Raw genomic sequence first — 17,217 nt, forward strand, 5'->3', positions numbered from 1 at the left:
GAACTGTAAGCTTCAAAAAATTAATCAGAAAACAGAGAAGCGATAAATACGACCCCCTTTGGGGCGCTGGGGTGCTGAGTCCGTTAAGCGGCTGCCTTCGGCCGGTTATCATCCCAGGGTCCTGGTATCGAGCCCCGCGTTGGGCTCCCTGCTCGGGGGTGGGGGTGGGGAGCCTGCTTCTCCCTCTCCTTCCAGTTCATGCTCTCTCTCTCGCTATCTCTGTCTCTCTCTCTCAAATAAATAAATAAAATCTTAAAAAAAAAAGATCCCCCCTCCCCCCAAAAAACCCCCACCTGTGTCCGCCAAAAGTAACCAAGGCTGTTGTCCTTGCAGAACTGGGTTTCCGGGTCTACAGAAACCATACTGGTGGGTTGTCCCACTGTTTCCCGCCGGCGCGCGGTACCCCGCCCTGTGAGGTATCGCTCAGTTCAGCGGATATAAGACCCGGGGCACCGCGCAGTCAAGGTCTCGGCTGTGGGCTTGGGAGGCTGCGTCGCCCACTTCCGGAGTGAGGAGCTCTGCACAGTAGAAACCTCGGCGGGTAAGGAGTCCCCCCGCGCTCGTTTGCACAGATCCTCCAAAAGCTCGGCTTCTTTCCCTCCTTAGGTCTGCGCCGGTTCCCTGAGCTCCCCTGAGCTCCCGGAGCTCCTCCCCGCTCGGGTCGTTTGGTCTGCTCTCGGTAGCAACTTCCAACGACAGGCGAGCAGTGGGGGATCCGCAAGCTGGGAGGCTGCTAAGGCCGGGTGCGCAGGGGAGGAGGGTGGGGCGCGCGACCTCAGCCTAGATCTTTCCAAACAGAGCTCGGTAATATTTCCCCACTGTTCAAGAGGGCGAAGAACTTTCGAGGAAAGAACCAATCAGTTTCCGAGGCTCCTGAAGGTGAAGCCAGTGAGGTTGTGGTCTGCGGATGAATAGGGTCAGTGTCCATTTTATTACGAGCGACTGTGTTCCGAGGATGCCTGTAAGCCCCTGGCTTGCAACGTCAGTCTTCAAACAACAGCATCGGGCAGGGTGGGAAGGCGCGGAACGGTCCGGGAAGCCCTGTATCCCCCATTAAGTGGCCAATAGAACCCCCGTGGGTTCTGTCCACTGAGGCTAGGCTGCTGTGAGTGACTCCATTTCCCCTTTTGCACACGACTGTGGTAGGACCCAGAAGGGAATCCTTGAGGACGAGTGCTGGAGGGAGGGGATGCCGGACACGGTGGCGCTTCACTGATGGCGGATCTCAGAGCGAAGCTTCTACAAGGAGGTGGGGGCTCTGGCTAATGTTGGCGAGGCTATGCCTGCCTTACAAGGAAAGAGAAACCGATTCCTCTTCAGTCTGCGCAGGGCAGAAGCGAAAGTTCCTGTGGCCACATGAGCAGCTAAGCCTGAGCGTCCCGCGTCCGAAGTGTTCCTTAAAATGTCACAAAACTTTTCAACTCTTTTGTTTAAATAAGAAAATTAACAATCACAAGTTTTAGTACCTACTTGCAAATCAAAGAAGAGTGAAATATGATGGTCGGTTCCTGGCCTGATGATGAGAATGCACAGGTGTTTATGCCTATCAGAAAACAGAAATCAATTTCAGTATTATTATCATAGCGACAAGACATTAAGTATACAACCATTCATAGTTATAGTATCTCTTCAGGCTAATGGACATGACCATGGGCCAGAGCAACAGTCTCTGACGACCAGGTACGTTAGAGGATTCCCCTGCTAGGAAAAAAAAAATCTACAAGGGCAACTTTATGAAATGCAATACTTCCTGCTTTTATGCACCTGTATTGGAAGGGAGAGCGTTTTCTCTCGTTTTGCTGAGGTCATTTTCACTGGCACTTAGGAGGGCCTGCTGATTGCCACTGAGAGGGGACTTGGCAGGCCTGGTAAGTACAAATCCACAATTTGCAAGGGAAAAGACAGGGTGGGATGGTTGTTACTAGCAACTGAGCATGGAACATACCAAGGTGTCCATCTGGAGTATAGCACAGTTTGGGACACCGATACATAATTCTATCAAAGATATAGTATCTATGGAAAAATTTCAGTAATAGAAGGCACATCGATCTCCCACTGGTTTTGAGCTAATTATATATATTATAAAAATACGTTGTACTTATCTTTTCACCATCATTCATGTAATTTTTAATAGCTCTATTGGGTTATTAATGACACAAAATAAACTGCACATATATTTCTTTAAGTAAGCTCTATGCCCAACATCAGGCTTGAACTCAGACCCCAAGGACAAGAGTCACATGCTCTACCAACTGAGCCAGCCAGGCGACCCTAAACTGCACATATTTAAAGTGTACAAGCTGAAGCCCGCGCTGCAGTCGAGGTAGTGAACGTAGCTTATCAGCCCCCAAGTGCCCTTTTATAACCGCTACCTCCCACTCTCCTGTCCTTCCCACCACCCTGAGCCACGGTTGATTGGTTTTCTGTCACTATAGATTAATTGGCATTTTCTAGAAATTTATACAAATGGATGCGCTCCCCTTATACAAGTAGCTATGATATGTACTGTCTTTTTGTCTGGCTTTTTCCACTCAGAATAATTATTTTGAGATTCATTCATGTTGTGGGTACCCATAGTTCTCTCCTTTTCCTTGCTGAGTAGGCTCCCATCATATGGACAACCCAAATTTGTTTCTGTTAGTGGGCATTTGGGTTCTTTCTAATCACATTCAGGTACAGGTCTTTGTAGGGACTTAGGTTTTCATTTTTCATGGGGAAATACTTAGGTGTGAAATGGCTGAGTCATATGGTAAGTGTTTGAAACTACCAAACTCTTTTCTAAAATGGTTGTATTTCTGTTTCTGCCAGGAACCTGAGAGTTCCCTTTTCTCCGTATCCTCACCAGTAGCTGGTATAGTTAGCCACATTAGCCATTAAAATAAGTGTGTAGTGCTATCTCATTGTCGTTTTAATTGGCATTTCCCTAATGACTTAGGATGTTGAATAATATTTCATGTACTTACTTGCTCTCCATATATCTTCTTTGGTGAAATATCTGTTCAAATCTTTTATCCATTTTTAAATTGGGTTTTCTGTTTTCTTATTCTCCCCTTCCAAGAGTCCTATATCTAATCTAGATACAAATTATTTATCAGATCTATCATTTGCAAATATTTTCTTCTGGTCAAGGACTTGTATTTGAAAATACAAAAGAATGAATTCTTTTAACAGGTGTCTTTCAAAAAGATGTTCTTAAAATCCAATGTATATTATTTTTTTTCTTTTATGTAGTGTACATTTAGTAACATCTCTAAAAAAATGTTTGCCAAACCCAAGATAAAAATATTTTCTATGTTTGCCTCTAGAAGTTTTGAGGTTGAGAGGCTGAATATATAAATGGACACTGGCCAGACCATATGTAAGCACAGAACTCTTTTTTTTTTTTTTAAGGAGAGAGGGGGCATGTGAAGGGGTGGGGAGGGAGAAGGAGAGAGAGAATCTTAAGCAGGCTCCGCCCCCAGCACAGAGCCCCACAAGGGGCTGGATCTCACGACCCTGAGATAGTGACCTGAGCTGAAATCAAGAGTTGGTCACTTAACTGAACCACCCAGGAGCCCCTAAACACAGAACTCTTGACCCACAACGTGGCAGCAACCACCCCTGGAAGCCAAACCACAACCCTTGCAGCAAAAGTGGTCAGGACTTGATTTTTTTCTTTTTAATTTTAAGATTTATTTATTTATTTGAGAGAGAGAGCACGCACAAGGTTGGAGGTGGGGCCGCGGGAGAGAGAAACTCAAGCAGACCCCACACTGAGCACAGAGCTGACGAGGGGCTCCATCTCAGGACCCTATCATGACCTGAGCTGAAACCAAGAGTGGGTAGCTTAACTGACTGCACCACCCAGGCGCCCTAGGACTTAGTTAATAACTTCCAGCTTTTCTGATATTTGTCTCCGCTTCCAACTCAGAACGAAACAGAGAAAGCTAAACAGGCTCCCAAACCGTCACAGAAGATGTACCACTTGTAGTAAGCTCACTTCCAGTTTCCCTAGAAGACCAATCTCAAATCAGAGCATCCCTGAGCCTCCTCTCTCTCTGTCTCTCTCTCTCTCTCTCTCTCACTATAAAGCTTTCCCATTCCTCTGCCTGCTTTTGAGTCTCTGCCATCACAAGTGATGGTGGCTGACTCCCTTGTTACAGTGAGCTCTCCATAAATAGCCTCTCATTATTGTCATTTGGGCAGTATTCACTTAGTTCCACATAGTCTTAGGTTTTACATTTAGGTCTATGACACATTTTAAATACATTTTTGTAAATGGTGTCAAATATGAATTCATTTCTTTCATATGTGGATATCCAATTGTGTCAATCCTATTTGTTGAAAAAAATTAACACTTCCTGGGCGCCTGGGTGGCTCAGTTGGTTAAGCGACTGCCTTCGGCTCAGGTCATGATCCTGGAGTCCCTGGATCGAGTCCCGCATTGGGCTCCCTGCTTGGCAGGGAGTCTGCTTCTCCCTCTGACCCTCCCGACCCTCCCCGATCTCATGCTCTCTCTCTCTCAGTCTCTCTCTCAAATAAATAAATAAAATCTTTTAAAAAAAACAAAACAAAAAACCACTTCCTATCCGTATGTATGTGGGTCTATTTCCAGACTCTTTATTCCATGAATCTATTTATTTGTCTTTATACTGGTTCTATACTATCTTGGTTACTGTAACTGTATAATAAGTTAATTGAAATCAGTTGATGTTAGTATTCCGGTTTTATTCTTCTTTGAGAGGGTTAAATCTTTAAAATATCTTATATATTTACCCTTGTAGTTACCATTTCCAGTGGTCTTCCTTGCTTTGTGTATATTCATTTTCCAACTAGTATCATTTTCCTCTTGACTGAAGACTTTCTTCACCACTTCTTACATTGCATTCTTTTTTTTTTTTTTTTAAGATTTTATTTATTTTTTTGACAGAGAGAGAGACAGCGAGAGAGGGAATACAAGCAGGGGGAGTGGGAGAGGGAGACGCAGGCTTCCCGTGATGCAGGGAGCCCAGGACCCTGGGATCATGACCCAAGCCGAAGGCAGACGCTTAATGACTGAGTCACCCAGGCACCCCTTACACTGCATTCTTAATAAATTCTTTCAGCTTTTATATGTCTGAGAAAGTTTTTATTTTACCTTTTTTGATTAATTTTTAAAATTGAGATGAAACTCACATAACAAAAATTAATCATTTTAAAGTGAACAAATTAGCAGCATTTAGTACATTCACAATATTGTACAACCACCACCTCCGTCAAGCTTCAAAACATTTTCATCACACCCGGATAAAACCCAACTGAGCAGCTACTTACCATTCCCCTGTTCTCCTAGCCTTTGGCAATCAACCATCTTCTTTGTTTCAATGATTTTATCCATTCTGGATTTTTCTCATAAATGAAATTTTATGATATGTAGCTGTCTTAGTTCAGGCTGCTATGACAAAAATACCATAGACTGGGAGGTTTACACAACAAACGTTTATTTATCACAGTTCTGGAGGCTAGGAAGTCCAAGATCAAGGTGCTGGCAGATGTGGTATCTGGTGAGGAAACTTCCTGGTTTGCAGACAGCTGCCATGGTGGAAAGAGCAGAGAGAGAGGAAGCAAGCTCTCTTCTCTCTATTCTTACAATGACACTAATCTCATCATGAGGGCGCCACTCTAATTACCTCTAGTTACCCACCTGCTAATCCATCCCAATAGGGGTTAGGGTTTTTTTCTTCTTTTTTTTTTAAAGATTTTATTTATTTATTTGACAGAGAGAGACAGCGAGAGAGGGAACAGAAGCAGGGGGAGTGGGGGAGGGAGAAGCAGGCTTCCCCCAGAGCAGGGAGCCCGTTATGGGGCTTGATCCCAGGACCCTGGGATCATGACCTGAGCCGAAGGCAGACGCTTAACAACTGAGCCACCCAGGCGCCCCAGGGTTAGGGTTTCAACATATGAATTCTAGGGGGACATAAATATATGGTAAATAACAGTGATCTTTTGTGTCTGGCTTTTTTTCACTTAGCATAATGTTTTCAAGGTTCATCCGTGTTGAAGCATGTATCAGTACCTCATTCCTTTTTTTTTATGTTGTTAATCACCATACATTACATTATTAGTTTTTAATGTAGTGTTCCATGATTCATTGTTTCCGTATAACACCCAGTGCTCCATGCAGAACGTGCCCTCTTTAATACCCATCACCAGGCTAACCCATCTCCCCACCCCCCTCCCCTCTAGAATCCTCAGTTTGTTATTCAGAGTCCATAGTCTCTCATGGTTTGTCTCCCCCTCCGATTTCCCCCCTTCATTCTTCCCCTCCTGCTATATTCTTCTTTTTTTTTTTAACGTGTATTATTTGTTTCAGAGGTACAGGTCTGTCTGTGATTCAGCAGTCTTGCACAATTCACAGCGCTCACCATAGCACATACCCTCCCCAATGTCCATCACCCAGCCACCCCATCCCTCCCAACCCCCACCACTCCAGCAACCCTCAGTTTGTTTCCTGAGATTAAGAATTCCTCATATCACTGAGATCATATGATACATGTCTTTCTCTGATTGACTTATTTCACTCAGCCTCATTCCTTTTTAGGGCAGAAAAATATTCTATTGAATGGATTGTAGAATATTTTGTTTATCTGTTCATCTGCTGATAGACATTTGAGTTCTTTCCACCTGTTGGCTATTGTGAATAGTTCTCCTATGAACATTCATGACCTATTTGAATCTGACAGATTTGAGTATCTGTTTTCAATTCTGTTTGGTATGTATTTTAGAGTAGAATTGCTGGGTCATATGGTAATTCTATGTTTAACTTTTTGAAGAATCTCCAAACTACTTTCCACAATGGTTGCGTCATTTTGCATTCTCACCAGCAGTGTATGCTGATCCCAATTTCTCTAAATCCTCACTGACACTTATTTTCCTTTTATCACCACCACCATCATCATCATCACCATCACCATTCTAATAGGTGTGAGGTGGTATCTCATTGTGGTTGTGGTTTGCATTTCCCTAATGACTAATAATATTGAGCACCTTTTCATATGCTTAATGGTCTTTGTTCCTCTTCTTTGGAAAAACATCTGTTCAAGTCCTTTGTCCATTTAAACAATTGATGGTCTTTTTGTTATTAACTGAATTTTTGAAAGGTATTCTCCCTGGGTATAGAGCTCTAGGTTCATAATTCTCTTTTTTTCTTTCATTGGTTTAAAGATGTTGATCTTTTTGCTTTGTTTCTGACAACAAATTGTAACGTCATCCTCTGTTCTTCTTTGTGTGATGTATCTTTTTCCTCTGGTTGCTTTGAAGATTTTCTCTTTATCTTTGGCTTTAATCAACTAAATTTTGATGCACTTTGGTGTAGTTTTCATGTTTCTAGTACTTGGAGCTTGTTGAATATCTTGGATCTTGATCTTAATTTTTTACAAGTTACATCAAATTTGGAAATTTTGCAGCCATTATTTCTTTAAAAATATTTTTGTTGTTTTAGACAGGAAAGTAATCTGGTCCCTGGTATTCTGTTCTGTCTGGGAGGAAGTCTCATATATGTAGTTTTGAAAGTTTCATAAGACATAGTGAGAAAATCAGTGGCCCTTTACTCTGCCTCCTTCTTCTGCTCTCTAGGCAACCTCTTGCCTCTTTGGCTTTTTCTTTCAGCAATTTTAAATATATTTCTAAACAACATGCTCATGCTCACACATCTCCCCTGCCCCCTTTTAGATACTGTCTTTTTCCAGAGCTGATGATCTCGCTCCCTCACACTTCACTACCCTTTCACACTTCATTACCCTTTCTCTCCCCACATCCTGCCAGTATGATGATATCATCATTTCCGATCAGAACAATATTCAGAGTTGATAACATTATGACTCATTTTGTTTACAGCTATGCCATATCATGGCTTATGGCTATGTTTTCTCTTTTATACTATTTTTCATTTTAAACTTAGAGTTATTGTCTTATCTTTGTGTTTACATATTTGCCTAAGTCCCTATTACTCATCCACCCCAAACTCTCTACCTCTTCAGCTGACTAACTCATTAAGCAGTCCGTCAGTTGTATAGTCTCACGTGCCACCCACTGAAGCCTGCTGCCATCTTGCTCCCATTCTGGCTGGTAATCCTCTAGGCCTGCCCCACAGCTGCCACTCTGGGGTCTCCCTTCACACTTGTCCAGGGGATTGTGTTTGCTTCTATCTTGGGTTGCATCTTTTGTTCCCTGCATCGAGCTTTTGAGGAAGGAAGCTGAGGGGAGTGTCAGATAGCATGACAGCTTGGTTCACAGCAAAGTACCCTTGACAGAGGACTGTGTAATGATGCGTGCGTTGGTCTAGTGGCTCCTTCTCTTTCCTCGGTTGCCACAGATGAATCGAAGATTGACAGCTGTGGGGATGTGCGTCACTCACACTTGCCCTTCTGTCCTGAGGTGTGGTTGCAAAGATGGTGTGTCTGCACCCTGTCACTCAGTTTAGGAAATGTCAAAAGCCCACCTTTACCCGCCAGCTTGGTTGATCCAAACAGTCAATAATTTGTCCGTTAGTTTCAAACAAATTATATATATACTTATATTTAATTTACATATATTTTTTCATGAGATGAGAACTGCTTGGACCAGGGAAAGCTAAAGAGTCTGTTCCATAGCAACAATGACAAATTAGCAACTCAATCAGATTTGCTCCTTCTTCAAATTGGGCTACAAAATAAACTAAGAATTGCCCAGATCTCAATGGGAGGAGAAGGAGCACCAAGAAAAGCAAGAGACATCAGCACACTCCAGAGACACCTCTGACAGTGAAAGCCTTCCATTTACATTCCAGCTTTAGTCTTCATGTGTCTACAATTTCTTGTTTTCTGCAGGTGAACCGGGAGACACTGCCCTCAGAGATCTTGGTACAAACAGTTACTAAAACCACAGCATAAAAATAGCCTCTTGATCATTTCTCTGGTGGTAGTGGGCTTCCAGCAGACTTAGCTCCTCCACCTGTCCTCCACACTTATTTCATGCAGGAGCCTGGCTTCGAACTCTGTGGGCAGAAAGGAAGTGACCAACTTCAGAAAAGTGGCCTCGAACTATCGGTTTTCTCATTTCCCCTATTCTTGTCCTATTCTAATGGTTCTATCTTCCTGTTTTTTTAGGAGAACCTTTCACAGTAGGAATAGGACAAGTGCTGAGAAGATGAGTGTCAAGGTGGAAACACACTTTGCCGAATGTGTCTTAAATGTAGGAAAAGTCATCCTTGGGAATAAGCAAAGGAACGAAATGAAGCCTCAATTGCAGAAGAAACAGAATAAAATCATCATGAATGCAATATGTGCTCTACTGAATTCTGGTGGCGGAGTGGTCAAGGCTGAGATTGAGAACAAAGACTACAATTACGAAATCCATGGAGTAGGACTGAAAATGCCTTCAATTTTTAAAGGCTATTTAGATGAGATGCAGCAGGGAGACCTCTTTTTTATTTTTGTGAAGTCATGGAACGCCGAGGCCTCTGGTGTACGGCTGGCAACCTTGTCCTCCAATTTGTACCACAGATACAGAGCATCGACTGATGTCATGAATTCTCAGGAAGCACTGACGTTCCTCAAAGGGAGATCTCAGACTCCTGTGAATACTAATGATTCCAATTCATTAAGTCCCCAGAAAGTTCGGGTTGGTGTACAAAATGATGGTAACATAAGGGCCTCAGCTGCTGCTTTATTTGCTAGAACTCACCTTCAGTTCTTAGAAAAGCTCAACTTTACTAAGTCCCTCCACGTTGAATTTAAAATGTTCTCAGCAGAGGTGTCCCAGTGCTTTAATGAGAGTCTCCCCAGTTGTGTGTCTGCATTTGCAAACACCGAAGGAGGGTATATATTTTTTGGTGTGCATGATGAGACCAATCAAGTCGTTGGATGTGAAAAGGAGAAAATAGATCTTGTCACCTTGTGTCGCTCTATTGATTACTGTATTAGGAAACTACCTGTCCATCATTTCTGTACACAGAGGCATGAGATAAAATATGCTGTCAAATTCCTTGAAGTGCACAATAAGGGGGCCCTCCATGGATATGTCTGTGCAGTCAAGGTGGAACGATTTTGCTGTGCAGTGTTTGCCAAAGTGCCAAGTTCCTGGCAGGTGAAGGACAATCGTGTGAAACAGCTGGTTACAAAGGAATGGATAGCTTGGATGATGGAGGCTGATCCAGGTCAGGGAGAAGAATCCACAACGATTGCAATGTTTGCTGGGGGCAAGGGGGAGAGGTGGGGGAGGGAGGAAGGGGATATTATTTTAGAATCTAGGGAAAGAGAGGTACTCTCTAAATTGCAGATGCTTGATTTATTATTTCCAATTGCTACAGAATTGCCCTTCATTCCCTCTGCCCATTCTGAATACCCAGCATTCAACAAAAAGATGTTGCCTTGGGCTAGGAGACCTACTAGAGGTTGGTGCAGGGGGCTGTCTGACCTAGTAATTTTTATTTTCATACCCTTTCTTGTGTTCTTATTCAGGTCTCTTCTTTTCCTTTCTGAATATGAATTCATTTAATTATTTAGGAAATTCCTTTCCACGTGTACATGTGTGTCCTCTTTAACTTACTGCCACTTTCCCCTGCCTTTCCATTCTTGTTCCCTGGATTAAACATTCTCTCTTTCTCATTGCCCCACTTCCATTCTGAACTCAAATACAACCTATCCATGGCTGGGCCCCTCCTTTCTGACTTTTCCTTTTCAGAGCCAACCCTAACCGTGACTGATAAACCAGAGCAAGTGTTGATGATGTGCATCCCCCTTGGAAAAGGAAAGCTCAAGATGAAATTAGACAAAATAAATTAGTGGTAACTTCTTCAGAAGTCCAGAAAAACAAAGTCCATTTCAGAGTCTTCTCAGAAATCTGTATCTATTGACCTTTATACTTCTAATCCTACATTTAAAAACATAAACATTCTAAAAATATAAAGTTTGTTTCAATAGAATACAATTAAAATGAAAAATGAAAACTATTGCACCATACTGGTATGTCCTCCTACTCCCCCAAGATATAAGTAGGCTTTCCTAAGCTGACTTAGGATGTAGACACAAGGATCTGTGGGCCAAAGCTTTGAATTCCAAGATGAAGTGAAAGGCTTTGCAACACAGCTCAGCTATAAGTTGGCGTCTGCCTTTTTGCATATTGAACTCTTGCTTCTTGTTTCCTAAGATCTTTCCAGATTTTCTGAGATGGTCCTTGCACTGAGTTTGTCATCTACCACACCACGTAGCAGGACTGTGTGCACTCATAAGAATTTGGAATGTCTGAAAGAACAGCAAAAACGTTACTTTCCAGGTAATTCATCTCTGGTTGCTTTGGAATGTGTTGGTTGTTCATTCATATGCAAAAAAGAATAAAACTAGACTTCTATTTATATTACATATATATGCTATTTATATAAATCATTTCCAGAAGGTTTAAGGACTTAAATGTCAGGAACAAGCCTTTTGAACTTTTAGAAAGAGAGAAAGAGATGTCCATGAATAATTTTGTGTCATTGAGATAGGAAAGGATTTCCTAAATTAGACGTAAAAGTATTAACCTTAAATGAAAAGACTGATAAGTTTCACTACATTAAAGTTAAGAACTTCTGTTCCTCAAAAGATACCTTAAAGAGAGTGAAAAGATTCAACTAGAAGAAGATTGCAAATCCATGTAGCTGACAAAAGATTGGTATCAAGAATATATAATGAACTTACACAATTTTTTAAAAGGACAAACCACCCAGTAGACAAATGAACAATAGTGATAAAGATATATTTCTCAGAAAAGGAAATGCATATGTCCAATGAACTTATGAAGAGATGTTCAACCCATCAGCAATGAGCAAAATGCACATCAAAACCACAAGTAGATACCATCTTACACCATTTAATTGAAATACCAGATGTTGGAGAGGTTGTAGTATCAGAATCTGGTGTACATTGCTGCTATGAATTCAGTGGGCTAAATCCCTTTGGAAAACAAATTTGGCATTACCTTGTATAGTTGGTCATTTGCATACTCTACCAGGTAGTAATTCTTTCTAGTTTCTAGCGCAAAATGTGTACGTGTGCATCAGATGTATGTAACTGGAGAGATCCCTGTGACTTGTCATAGATTACTATTTGTAATAGCCCCAAACAGGAAACAACCAAATTATCTATTGTCACAACAATGGATAAATATATTGTAGTTTATTCACATAGTGGAATATTATTCAGTGGTGAAAATGAATGTACTACAAATATATGCAAGCACAAGGCTGAATCTGAGTGATACGTAAGTACCTTACTCATAGATTTACCCAATTCTTTTATTGATTGTATAGTGTTTCATAGTATTCCTAAACATGGATGTTATTAATTTTAGCTACTTTTATTGTGAAATATATATACAGAAAGTACATAGAACAAAGATATAACTTAATAAATAACTAGGCAGTGAGGAGCGCCTGGTTGGCTCAGTTGGGGGAGCGTGTGACTCTTGATCTCAGGGTTGTGAGTTTGAGCCTCACAGTGGATGTAGAGATTACTTAAATAAATAACACTTTTAAAAAATAGTTATTATGCAGTGAATCCTGTGTAACCACCACCTGGGTAAAAAAAAAAAAAAAGAACTTTGCAAACACCCCTGCTACAACTTCTTTAACCAGTCCTTTCTTTTATGGAATTTTATATATCTAATTTTTTCTATTTTAAACAATGCTACAATATACATTTTTCTAAAAATGCCTTGAGGTATTCCTTAAAGATAAATTCCAAGCAGTAACAATCGCTTGTAAATTAGGTGAGCATTGCCAAATTGTAATTCAAAACATATACAAGAATATACTTTCCCCAAATGGTATTACCATGGCATTTCTCTTCTAGAAGAAGCTTAGAATCATTTTGTTCCACCAAAAAGAGAAGGAGAAGTTGAAATTATTTTGATGATAACTACATGAAATTGATAAATGATTTGGGGGAAGAACTGTCACTTTACAACAGTGAATTTTCTTATAGTTGAACATGGGATGTTTGGCTATTTATTAAAGTCTTCTTTTACTATATTTCATCAAACTTAAGAAAACAATATTGCACTATTATTTTATTTACCACTAAAAGAGAAAATATTACCAATTAAATTAGAAGATGTATCTTGATTTCAGAGATGTTAAAGTACATTTATAATCAGCAAAATATGATACATCTCTCAATTGTTTCAAAGTTTTATCTGTATTGTTACTATATATGTTAAATTTTATTCCTAGAAAGATAAGTCAGTCAGAAAAAGACAAATACCTATGTCACTCCTATGTGGAACTTAAGAAATAAAACGATGGAAAAAAGAGACAAACCAAAAAACAGACTCTCAACTATAGAGAACAAACTGGTGGTTACCAGAGGGGAGGTAGGGAGGAAATGGGTGAAATAGGTGATGGGGATTAAGAGTACATTTATCATGGGGCGCCTGGGTGGCTCAGTTGGTTGGGCGGCTGCCTTCAGCTCGGGTTGTGGTCCCGGGGTCCTGGGATCGAGCCCCGCATCGGGCTCCCTGCTCAGCGGGAAGCCTGCTTCTCCCTCTCCCACTCCCCCTGCTTGTGTTCCCTCTCTCGCTGTGTCTCTGTCTATCAAATAAATAAATATAATCTTAAAAAAAAAAGAGTACATTTATCATAATGAGCACCTAATAGAGAATTGTTGAATCACTATATTGTACACCTGAAACAAATATAACACTGTGTTAACTACACTAGGATTAAAAATTTTTTATTTGATTACTAGACTGAGATCTTTGTATGATAATAATTTCTGATTGTGAATTGCTGGCATGTGGGAAAGCTCTTAGTTTAAAAATATACATTATACCATTTCCAGACATTTTACTTAATAATCTTGTTAATGCAAAAACAAAGATAATTTTGAACTAACTTTTCCTATAGTTATACGTTATTTCTTTACTTGGCTTAATTCACTGGCCAACAATTCCAAAATGACATTAAATCAAAATAGTAAGAGGAGAAGCCCTTAGTTTAGTTCACTTTTTTTTTTTTAAAGTAGGCTCCACACCCAGCATGGAGCCCAATGTGGGACTTGAACTCATGACCCTGAGATCAAGACCTGAGCTGAGATCAAGAGTCAGATGCTCAACCAACTGAGCCACCCAGACACTCCCAGTTTATTCCACTTTAATAAAAAATAACTTTAGTATTTGTCTGATCCCAGACAAACTGTACTGGTATGCCCAATTACTTGCTGAATACTCAATGTACCACAGGTATCCCAAACTGAACATTTCCAAAATCAATCTTCCACTCTGACAATCTTCTATTTCTTCTGTATATTCTGCATATTATTCTGTATTAAGTATTCTTTTTCTGCCATTTCTTCCACATTATCTCTATGAATTGGAGAGTCCATCCTGCATCCAGCCAAGCACAGAAATCTGTGTTCATCCTTGTCTCTTCCCCCTACACTGGATTCAAAACTCAAATTTTGTGTTTATTTGACTTTTTTTTTCTGGGGTGAAGGTTCATAGATCTGCTTAGATTCCAAATTTGGGATTGTGATGCCAGAAGGTTTAAGAAACTTTTTTATACATATAAAAAAGCCAAAACTTTTTTTAAAGAACACTTTTAAAAATTAATTTTAAAATTTACATGTATAAAAGGGACTTTTTTCTTATACAGTTCTAAGGGTAGAAATATATAGATTGAAATATATAGATTCATGTAACCACCACCAGAGTTAAGATACAGAATAATTCCATCACCCAAAAAAGACCCCTTCACACTGCCCCTCTGTGGTCAAACTCTCCAATCCCTAGCCCTTAGCAGCCATTGATCTATTTTCCATCCTTATCATTTTGCCTTTCACAGAATGTCATGTAGGACACATCATATAGTTTATAACCTTTGCTAGGCTTTTCTCCCAGATTTATGGAGATATAATTGACATTTAACATTATGTATAAGGTGTACAGCACGATTTTTTATTATTTTTTTAAAAGATTTTATTTTTTTAAGTAATCTCTACAACCAGTGTGGGTTTCAAACTCATAACCCCAAAATCAAGATGTTGCGTGTTCCACCAATTGAGCCAGCCAGGCACCCCCAGCATGATTTTTTTCATACATGTATATATTGCAAAATGACGACCACAATTAGGTTAATTAACATATCCATCGCTTCACATAATTACCGAGTATGTGTGTGTGTGTGTGGTGAGAACATTTACGTTCTCTCTTAGCAACATACAGATATATAACACAGTATTTTATTTTTTTTATTAACCTATACTGTATTATTTGTTTCAGGGTACAGGTCTGTGATTCATCAGTCTTACACAAATCACAGCGCTCCCCAATGTCCATCACACAGCCACCCCATCCCTCCCACCCCCCTCCACTCCAACAACCCTCAGTTTGTTTCCTGAGATTAAGAGTCTCTTATGGTTTGTCTCCCTCTCTGGTTTCGTCTTGTATCATTTTTCCCCCCCTTCCCCTATGATCCTCTGTCTTATTTCTCAAATTCTTCCTATCAGTGAGATCATATGATACTTATCTTTCTCTGATTGACTTATTTCACTTAGCATAATACCCTCTAGTTCCGTCCACGTCTTGCAAATGGCAAGCTTTCATTTTTTTGATGGCTGCATAACATTCCATTGTATATATATACCACATCTTCTTTATCCATTCATCTGTTAATGGACATCTTGGCTCTTTCCATAGTTTGGCTATTGTGGACATTGCTGCTATAAACATTGGGGTGCACGTACTCCTTCAGATCCCTACTTTTGTATCTTTGTGGTAAATACGCAATAGTGTAATTGCTGGGTCATAGGGTAGCTCTATTTTCAACTTTTTAAGGAACCTCCATACTGTTTTCCAGAGTGGCTGCACCAGCTTGCATTCCCACCAACAGTGTAGGAGGGTTCATCTTTCTTTGCATCCTCGCCAACATCTGTCGTTTCCCGACTTGTTAGGTTTAGCCATTCTGACTGGTGTGGGGTGGTATCTCATTGAGGTTTTGATTTGGATTTCCCTGATGCTGAGTGATGTGGAACATTTTTTCATGTGTCTGTTGGCCATTTGGATGTCTTCTTTGCAGAAATGTCTGTTTGTGTCTTCTGCCCATTTCTTGATTGGATTATTTGCTCTTTGGCTGTTGAGTTTCATAAGTTCTTTATAGATTTTGGATACTAGCCCTTTATCTGATATGTCATTTGCAAATATATTCTCCCATTTTGTTGGTTGTCTTTTGGTTTTGTTGACTGTTTCCTTTGCTGTGCAAAAGCATTTTATCTTGATGAAGTCCCAATAGTTCATTTTTGCCCTTGCTTCCCTTGCCTTTGGCGATGTTTCTAGGAAGAAGTTGCTGCGGCTGATGTCAAAGAGGTTGCTGCCTGTGATCTCCTTTAGGATTTTGATGGACTCCTGTCTCACATTGAGGTCTTTCAACCATTTGGAGTCTATTTTTGTGTGTGGTGTAAGGAAATGGTCCAGTTTCATTCTTCTGCATGTGGCTGTCCAATTTTCCCAACACCATTTGTTGAAGAGACTGTCTTTTTTCCATTGGACATTCTTTCCTGCTTTGTCAAAGATGAGTTGACCATAGAGTTGAGGGTCCATTTCTGGGCTCTCTATTCTGTTCCATTGATCTGTGTGTCTGTTTTTGTGCCAGGACCATACTGTCTTGATGATGACAGCTTTGTAATAGAGCTTGAAGTCCGGAATTGTGATGCTGCCAGCTTTGCTTTTCTTTTTCAACATTCCTCTGGCTATGCGGGGTCTTTTCTGGTTCCATACAAATTTTAGGATTATTTGTTCCATTTGTTTGAAAAAAGTGGATGGTATTTTGATGGGGATTGCATTGAATGTGTAGATTGTTCTGGGTAGCATAGACATGTTCACAATATTTGTTCTTCCGATCCATGAGCATGGAATGTTTTTCCATTTCTTTGTGTCTTCCTCAATTTCTTTCATGAGTATTCTATAATTTTCTGAGTACAGATCCTTTGCCTCTTTGGTTAGATTTATTCCTAGGTATCTTATGGTTTTGGGTGCAGTTGTAAATGGGATCGACTCCATAATTTCTCTTTCTTCTGTCTTTTTTTTGGTGTATAGAAATGCAACTGATTTCTGTGCATTGACTTTATATCATACCACTTTACTGAATTCCTGTATGAGTTCTAGCAGTTTGCGGGTGGAGTCTTTTGGGTTTTCCACATAAAGTATCATATCATCTGCAAAGAGCGAGAGTTTGACTTCTTTGCCGAT

At 40.4% G+C, this 17,217-nt stretch overlaps 1 protein-coding gene across 3 annotated transcripts in view; it reads left to right on the forward strand.

Annotated features, from left to right (window-relative positions):
* The first annotated feature begins 382 nt into the window (after positions 1-382).
* Positions 383-17,217, forward strand: part of LOC123854256 (schlafen family member 5) — a 31,259-nt gene continuing 14,424 nt past the window's right edge. For 2 of the 3 annotated variants that reach the window (XM_045889374.3, XM_064583247.1), the window contains exons 1-3: positions 383-541; positions 9,105-10,153; positions 11,146-11,271. In XM_045889374.3, coding sequence (XP_045745330.1) covers positions 9,145-10,153; positions 11,146-11,271 — 1,135 coding nt within the window. In that variant the 5' untranslated portion in view covers positions 383-541; positions 9,105-9,144. Of the gene's footprint in view, positions 542-798; positions 917-9,104; positions 10,154-11,145; positions 11,272-17,217 lie in introns of all 3 variants that reach the window. The other variant, XM_045889375.3, reaches the window with a different exon arrangement.

This window comes from Mirounga angustirostris, unplaced genomic scaffold (genome assembly GCF_029215605.1).
Source record: "Mirounga angustirostris isolate CCGP_5_RB_7025 unplaced genomic scaffold, mMirAng1.0.hap1 SCAF_17, whole genome shotgun sequence".
NCBI lineage: Eukaryota > Metazoa > Chordata > Mammalia > Carnivora > Phocidae > Mirounga > Mirounga angustirostris.